This window comes from Solanum stenotomum, chromosome 11 (assembly GCF_019186545.1).
Source record: "Solanum stenotomum isolate F172 chromosome 11, ASM1918654v1, whole genome shotgun sequence".
NCBI lineage: Eukaryota > Viridiplantae > Streptophyta > Magnoliopsida > Solanales > Solanaceae > Solanum > Solanum stenotomum.
Genome location: NC_064292.1, coordinates 34,742,240 through 34,750,774, shown reverse-complemented (window position 1 = coordinate 34,750,774; position 8,535 = coordinate 34,742,240). Strand labels below are relative to the sequence as shown.

General features: G+C 34.5%; 1 protein-coding gene across 14 annotated transcripts; it reads left to right on the top strand.

Annotated features, from left to right (window-relative positions):
- The first annotated feature begins 895 nt into the window (after nucleotides 1-895).
- On the top strand, nucleotides 896-6,704 carry LOC125844798 (uncharacterized). 14 transcript variants are annotated; one of them, XR_007444188.1, is made up of 6 exons: nucleotides 896-1,301; nucleotides 2,126-2,187; nucleotides 3,425-3,507; nucleotides 4,795-4,860; nucleotides 5,291-5,341; nucleotides 5,618-6,704. XR_007444188.1 is itself a non-coding variant. In XM_049524134.1 (6 exons), the coding sequence occupies exons 1-5, from the start codon at nucleotides 1,190-1,192 to the stop codon at nucleotides 5,320-5,322; spliced, it is 315 nt and encodes a 104-aa protein (XP_049380091.1). In that variant the 5' UTR covers nucleotides 896-1,189; the 3' UTR covers nucleotides 5,323-5,341; nucleotides 5,618-6,704. The 14 variants fall into 14 exon arrangements, 3 of the variants coding, with proteins under 3 accessions (XP_049380091.1, XP_049380090.1, XP_049380092.1); XR_007444187.1 differs by lacking the exon at nucleotides 2,126-2,187 and adding an exon at nucleotides 3,676-3,751 and having other exon boundaries at nucleotides 3,478-3,590; nucleotides 5,618-6,701; XR_007444184.1 differs by lacking the exon at nucleotides 2,126-2,187 and adding an exon at nucleotides 3,676-3,770 and having other exon boundaries at nucleotides 3,478-3,590; nucleotides 5,618-6,701.
- The last annotated feature ends 1,831 nt before the right edge of the window (nucleotides 6,705-8,535 follow it).

The following is an 8,535-nucleotide window of genomic DNA, read 5'->3' as shown; positions in this document are numbered from 1 at the left end:
TGGGTTGATTTGGTTATGCTAATTATGACTGACTTGATATAATCTTAAGCATGACTTGGTTGTCCCCCTATTATACCGGGCTTAATTGTAATATCAAGTTAGTANAGGCATGGCTTGGTTGTCCCCCTATTATACCGGGCTTAATTGTAATACCAAGTTGGTAACTCTAGATATCCCTGATAGGGAAAGATTAGAGTGGGAAGGGGTGTACAAGCCTAAGCTAGCTAAGATCATATCCTTCATTCGGGCGAGGAAACTGGTAAGGCAGAGTTGTTTGGCTTATTTGGCTCATGTTTGGGATGTTGAGGTTGAGTCTCCCTCTATTAAGTTTGTTTCTGTGGTGTCTTAGTTGAAGGAAGTGTTACCTATGAATTTTTCCTGGTATGCCTCCATATAGAGATATAAATTTCTGCATTGACTTGGAAACTGACACTCGCCCCATTTCCATCCCTCCATATCGTATGGCTCCAGCAGAATTAAGAGAGCTTAAGGCTCATATCCAAGAGTTTCTTGATAAAGGGTTCACTACAACAAATTTGGCCTAAGGCCACACTGATTCTAGAGCACACTTAATAAATATTGCCAAAATATATAAGGGCACACTTTTAAAGTGTAGCCTTTGTTTAAAGCTTTTGACTACAGAAAATAAGACAACACTAAAAAAATGTGCCATTAAATAATATATATTACACTTTATAAGTGTTGCCTAATCATAGAATAATTAACAACACTTAATTATATGTATAGCTACGCTTTTAAGCGTGGTGAATTTATAATAATATTGGCAACACTTTATAAGTGTTAGGTTAAATAATCTCAAAAGTATTTCAGCTACATAATTTTTCCCTCCATATTGCTTTTAGGGGAATTACCCCCACAACTCACCAGTAAAAGGGCAAAAAAATATTCTCTCTAAATTCTACCCTCATCGGTTCTTAAAGTTATGAGCTATCCCTCCTCCCGAACTCATCGTTCAATTTTGGGCATTAGATTGTCAAGGAAGATGTTACCTATCTCGCTTCAGCACTTCAACGAAGTAACAATGCCACCATAATCTTATTAGAGTCTGTCTCAGGTAGGGTTTTTGACATCTTCTGCCAAATTTTAAGAAAAATCTGAAATTTTTGCTACTTTGGAGCTGAACGCGCCTGAACCACACACTGAAGTCGGGTCGGACCCGAATCCCGAAATGGTGTCCGATTCTGTGCAGAAACTTGACGGAACAATTGAGGAAGATGCTGCTAATGTTGATGGGTCTGTACCTAAACGGCCTCATTTGGAGGAAAAAGCTAATGGATCGGGTATTTTCCTCGTTTTCCTCTTTCTTTTAGAGCTAACCCTTGTTACAGTTTACATTGTTTTAGTGTCTTGCATTGTGATTTTTGTGCAGTTATTTTTGGTGTTTAGTCTTCATTTTGGTGTTCTTGTTAAGAGCCAAAGATGATGATTTCGGTTTTGTTATGTGGTTGCTTTATTTCTTGAATTCTGGTGTGCAATGTTTTAGGTCTTTTTTATGAAGTTCTTGTGGTGGAAAATACTTGAGAAGGGGAATTGGGTTTTTGTGTTGAACTTGAAGTACTGGGTAAGTGGATATGTGTGTAATTAATGTTTATGTTGAGTTCAAATGTTGTTGAACACTACTTTTAGGGACTGCAATTGTTGTTAAATGTGAAAAGTACCAAGATTATATGTATAAGTAGTCCATTTAGGAAATCTTATTACCTTCTTTTACCCGTTTCCAGCTTGTTCTTCTATATGTTTCAGTGTCTTTTCTCTTATAAGTTGAAATTAATTACTCTCCTCATCTTATATCTAAAATCTAATTGATGATTTATTGTTTGTAATATATATCCAGAGTACTTACAAAGATGAAGTGCCATAAAAAAATATGATGTTTATAGCTTTGGAGTTCTTCCATTGTTCTCCCTCTTGTTTCTCACCGTCAGATTTTTGCTTGAAAGATTTGTTTTTGAGATATTTTCAGCTTTGAATTCTGTTTGTTTTCTGGCATCTGTTTTCAATTGGTCAGGAGTGATTCAGTCTTGAAAATTCTGGAAATTTGAGATTTTTGTGTATTTTATCGTTGTCTTTTGATGGGATTTTGTTAGTTTTTTTCTGATTCTAGTGTGGATGAATCTAAGTGACAGTTCTACGATATCTACGTTAGTCATTGACCTTTTGTCTGAGGTAACTTTTTTTAGCTATTCCTTTGAACTCCTAGTTCTAAAGTCCTACCCAGGGACATTGTATGTAAGAAATTAATTTGATGATATTTCATGAGGATAAGTATTTGAATTGGTTGAAGGTTCTGAAATTGCATTCTATCTGTTTTTGTTAGTATAAAATTAAAGCTTGTAGATGATTATTGTACTAACAATAGCTTAGATGAAGAAATCAAGCTGAAGTTTGAGAGTTGACCCACCCTTAGTTGCGCGGACTCTTCACTTTTGAAGCCGCACCTGTGTCGGATTCTCCAAAAATACACTACTTTTGGCGAATCCGACATGCACCCATTGACATTTTGGAAGAGTCCGAGCAACATAGGACCCACCAAATTGAATATCAACAGTTGGTGTGGGCACAACAGGAAATAATTCAAATTACGGATAAACTCGTTTCCTTGAATCTACAAATTATTGGAAAAATTAATTCCAACACAAATAGCAAACATGACTATTTTTTTTAAAGCGATATGCTAGATATTGGTTTTGTGAATGTTGAAGAATGATTTCACATTTAACAGGAGTATGCTAAAGACGTCCCTCAAAAGAACACTTTTATGATTTCTCTATATTCCTTTTTGTTTCAATTTTGATCTTTCCATGACTGATATTGGATGTTCTGTAGCAGTCATTTATGGCTCAATATTTGTTTTGTGAATGTTGAAGAATGATTTCACATTTAACAGGAGTATGCTAAAGACGTCCCTCAAAAGAACACTTTAATGATTTCTCTATCTTCCTCTCTGTTTCAATTTTGATCTTTCCATGACTGGAGTATTGGATGTTCTCTAACAGTCATTTATGGCTCAACTTTTGCCAACACAGCATAAGGTTCAGTAGAGTGGTTTATTCCTAGTTCATTCTTCTTGATCAAAAGAGGTTGTGGTGTTTTATTTGCTGTTATGTGATCATTACCACATTTTGACTCTTTTAACTACAGAATAATAGTACTTTTATTTTTTACATCTCTTTTGAATGATGATTCTTTGCTTAAGTTACATATTTCAACATGTCTAGTAAAAAATGTTGTCCAGTTATTACATCTTTGTAGTCTTTTTACTTTGATTGAGTGACTGAGAGTCTTGCTTGGGTAATATTAGGTAAGCCACTCATAACATACTGCTTTAGATATATTTTCCTTGTTCTTGAAATAGAATTTTTTGAAGTGTATCTGGGAACTATTTTTCTTCTGTATCTTTTAGGTTGAGTGTATATTTTACCTTTCACAACAGTAATGAGCATCTTCCTATGGCAGTACACCTGGAAATCCGCATAATCCAAAAAGGTACACACGTGGTTCTTCCTCCGATTCAGCTGTAATTGTCGATTCTGGATTGTGCTCAGCAGCATTGCGAACAAATGGTGGAGGTTGTATGACATATCAGGCGTAGTGAATTAGTAATTTGTTTTAAAATGGTTATAGATTTTCAAGATTCATTCATTTGAAGTCCAGGTTCAGTAGGAATTCATGCTTCTCTTTGCGGGGTTGTGGGCTTGAAAACAACATTTGGACGGACAGATATGATAGGGTTAGTTCATGAATGGCAGGTCAATGTGCATCTATACCTTAATGCTTATGAATTATATTGTTTCCTTCCAGAAAACTTTTCGTCTGCTGTTAAAGTTATGATCTTCTGCCTCATACAACTTGCCTCTGTGCTCTTGCCTAAAAATTGTTCTTTTCTTTAGTTATCCATATTTTCTGGATTCTAAAAGTCTCTATGTTTAACATGTACTCTTCAATATCTGTAAAGGGCATTTTTTCATTTTTCTAGTGGATAGGTGAAACAATCATTATAAACCTAAAACTATGTGTAAGGCATGATGAAATCAAGTATATTTTTTCTTGGCCATAGTTAAACTCAAAAACATTATTTCCCAGGCACTTCATGGTATGAGAAATAAGGTAGCTTTGTAGAGAAGTGAAGCCTTTACTGCAGTAGTTTATAACTCTATTCTGCACATTGCTTAGAAATGTAATCAAATAAGAGCCCCATACGCTTTCTACACACACACTATTTACATAATCCATACCGTGATACGACAACGAAGGAGACACCGAGTACATGCACTACTTACATCTTGCAGATTCGTAAATAATTCAAATTTAAGATATCGGTAAAAAAAGAAAGGTTTTTGGCTTTCTATTCTTTCATTACAGAATCCAAAAACAAGAAAATACCAATGTACTTCATGTCTCGTGAATGTTGTTTGAGTGCGCACAGAAGCAAACTAAACTTTTTTTTATATTCATGAACATGGAAAGTGATATTTCATCTTAGTTGCGCGGACTCTTCACTTTTGATGCCGCACCCGTCTCGGATTCTTCAAAAATACACTAATTTTGGCGAATCCGACACGCACCCGTTGGCATTTTTGAAGAGTCCGAGCAACATAGTATTTCATATAGTCATGTCCAAGAAGCTAGATGCTAAAACAAATAATATTAAGTTCATTTTATTTTGTGATATGTTTCATTTTTACCATTGTCAATGATATTAGAATGAACTCCCATACACTGTTGCAAGGGTAGATATGTGTATAATTTTGTCCATCTCTGTTCTTTTCTCAGGTCACTGTGGGAAGCAGGAACTGTTATCGGACCCATCACAGCTACAGTTGAGGATGCCATACTTGTGTTAGTAATTGGGTTTTATTGCCAATTTCCTTACAAACAAATAGTCAATGAAAATCTCTGATATTCATCTTAGGATTTTTTTATTTACCTCTTTGACTTGATTACATATGCACCTAAAATTATTTTGCTGTTGCACTGTTTACATTCTGCATCAATTTCATTTAACTTTATGTGAGCTAAACAATGGTGAAGAAGATACAACTAGAACATTCACAGTACAGTCCCACAAGTGGGGTCCGGGGAGGCTGGAGTGTATGTAGGCAGACCTTTTAAAGATAGATCAATTAGGATGTATATATATTTTAAAATAATAGGTTGTATGTTTGGGGATCTTTTTGTTAAATTTGGTCCAGCTATCTTGATCGTGGTGATAAGACCACTCTTATGGTTGATATGTGTTGATTATTGGCATTTCCTTACAACTTTTCAGGTATGCAGCAATCTCGGGACATCTCCAGCTGATCGAATTCGGCTGAATCCTGTAATCACTCCCTAACTGTACTTTCACAAAATTTCAAGATATTGTTCTGTTTGAGGGTTCAGTTTAACCTTTTTTCCCTTCATTAGTGTAAATACTTTAGTTAATATTAGTAAATAGGGTATCAAATCAGTTTTCTTACAATTGCTTTACAGGCTTTCATTTTGATGTTTGATTTCACGTGTTCTGATATTGACATGGTGTGCTATCTTAACCCCAACTGCATCTTACCTGTTTTTTATGTCCTTGGTTTGCTCACACATGGATTCTTGCTTTCAGGATATGTATGATAAGGCTGACAAACTACTTTATTCATCATTAAACGAGTGGGGTTTGTTATTAGCAGCATCAGATAATCTTAATCATGTTTGGGCTCAAACTCTTGTAGATCCATTTTTACGGCGGCTCATTTTAAGGTAGGTTGCCACTGTTCGCCAACATTTTCTTCAGTACTCATCTTAGTCATCTAGTGTCAAGCCTTGAAGTAGGGCCTCGAGTGGCTGAATATGGAAGTAGTTGATTTGACATTGAGCACCTAGCAAAATCTGATACTTCGCTGGTATAAATTGTTGATTCACTCGTACATTTTTTTATTCCAAGATGTTGGTTCGGAATGTCAGTTAAATTGGTATTTATTTTTATTTTCTCAAGGCTCATGGGTGTGAGGGTGGATATGATGTTGGTTCGGCATGTCAATTAAATTGGTCTCTATTTGTATTTTCTCAAGGCTTATGGGCGTGAGGGTGGATGTGGAGGTTGAGCATGAATTCTTTTTTGAGGAAATTTCTTGAGAATGGTAAAAAAAAATCATAAATGTGTAGCACCAAAGGTTGTGCTAAAACCATATGTACAATTTAAAGGGAACATAAAGTTAGCTTTCTTCTACTTCCTAATACAGGAGTTCTATAATATCCGAGGCATATAATTTAACTCTTGTACAAGCCTTTTCGTCTTCAAAAGACCTCTGTAATGATTGTTTCTCTGTCTCACTGATGCGACATCCAACAAAATGGAACTTAGGTCTCCATTCCTCTGTTTCATTGTAGAGTTCCTGGTAGAATGATATTATTTCCCATTTAATAACTCGAGGCTGTCACCCCTTTAATCTCCAATTTGTCATTTTTTAGAAAATTAAAATGACAAGTCAGTTGAATCCTTTAAGGGTTGTTTGGTTTGAAGTATTCGGAAATATAATCATGGTAGAATTTCTTGCATTGTTTTATCCCTTGTTTGGTCATTATTCTCAATTTCTCATATCCTGTATAGGCAATCTTCGTAAAACTTGTACAGGAATATCAACCTAATTCTTATAATACTATAAGAATATGTACTATATGTTAGATTCCTTTAATTTTTAATTTTATTATGAATGTGTGTGGGAGATCCAATTTGAAATGGCGGCCTCAAATTCTATCGATCTATCGGACTGAATGATGAAGACTTGTTGAACAATGATGTTTAAATTTGTGATTAATTCTTTTGCAATTCATTGGAAGTGCACATCTTGAAACATTGTTTTATCGGAAAACGGTCATATTTGTCCCTATATTCTTAGAAAAGGGTCATAATTACCCATCGTTATATTTTTTTGATATATTTGCCCTTACCATCCAACTTTGAGGCCATATTTACCCTTCATCTGTTAAATCCCATATTCCCACATAAATTACCTATGTCTACATGGATTTTATTTCCTCCTAAATATATCTAAAACATTATTTAAATTTTAATTGCCCACAATTTTGTTAAACTTCCATTGATTAATTTGGAAGTTTGGAGAGGAATACTAGAGAACATAGAAGTTTAGAGATGGTAATCTGTTTCGTCTCTCCACCACCAAATAGGTCCGATCATCCCAAAAAAATAAATCTTAAACCACTGTTAATTCGTCAGATCTTCACCACCACCGAAAAATTGTAACACCACCCTTGAACAATCAAATCAGATCCACCAAATAAATATATTTCTAAACAACATTAAATAATCTAGATACATAGAAGTTTTCTAGTAGTTGCGTCGAATTTAGTCTCATCTCATCCCCGTTTCTCCATCAATAACCACCGCGTAACAATCTTGTAGCCACCAGAAACCAACTTGAATCCTCCATCTCCATTGTTGAACTTCACCTCACCCTCTCCACCGTCTGAAACAATCGAAAAAAAAGAGCACGTGTAGATTGTTTGTAAAAATTCTACCTATTTTTTAATCAAATCGAGATTAAAGATGAAAGTTGGATGTACTTAACAAAAAAATATTGGATTAAATGTTAAAAATTGTATTAGTTCTTAATCTTATTGGTGTATGATGTGAAAAAGGATATATATAATTTTCTATGTTTGTTGTATAAAACGCCCATGGAGAAAAATTAAGCAGAGGAATCAAAGTTGGATTTATTTTGGTCAGTGGAAAGGATTTAATCGTGTGGGCTGAGTTAAAACAATTTAAATAATGTTTAGATTTAATTAGGAGAAAATGAATTCCACGTAGGTGCCACATAGGTAAATTTATGTGGAAATAACGAGATTTAACGAATGAAGGGTAAATATGGCCTCAAAGTTGGATGGCGAGGGCAAATATATCAAAAAAGTGTAACAAAGGATAAATATGACCCTTTTCTAAAAGTACAGGGGCAAATATGACCCTTTTCCATTGTTTTATTAGTATGTGTTGTACAAGATAAAATTAAGTTATTTTTTGAATTTTACTATAAATCTATACATTTGAATTAATATTTTTAGTCCGAAAATTTTTATTATTATTTTGAATTCATATTTAGATAGTTTAATTTTTGCGATCATCTTAATAGAAAAGTAGTATATATTTCGACTACTGAATATATGCAAAATAGAATTGTAAATTTTTTAATATAGAATTGTGGCTACATTTCATAAATGTTGTCTTAAGAGTAGATGATAGCGCCCACACTTTTCAAATGTGGCCTATAAGGTAGAAATGCAAACACTTGAAAAGTGTCGTTTGAGGCCATTAAAAGTGTTGTCATATAATGTGTTACAAGTGTGGCTTCTAAAGCAACACTTGAAAAGTGTGGCCTTTAGGGCAAAGGTTACTCTAGATTTGGCCACTCTTAGAAAAGTGTGGCTTTAGATCAAAGACTACGCTTTTTTCACAATTTAGGCCACACTTTTCTAGGGTGGCAAAAGACCTAAAATGTTTTAGTGGTTCATCCGTCCTAGTGT

What these genes read in the sequence shown, in the direction of transcription:
- LOC125844798 (XM_049524133.1), top strand. Translation starts at nt 1,190, where the DNA reads ATGGTGTCCGATTCTGTGCAGAAACTTGACGGAACAATTGAGGAAGAT. An exon ending in GGAAAAAGCTAATGGATCGG is followed by an intron (nt 1,302 to 3,477) that starts GTATTTTCCTCG and finishes TTCCTATGGCAG; the next exon opens with TACACCTGGAAATCCGCATA. An exon ending in GGACGGACAGATATGATAGG is followed by an intron (nt 3,752 to 4,794) that starts GTTAGTTCATGA and finishes TTCTTTTCTCAG; the next exon opens with GTCACTGTGGGAAGCAGGAA.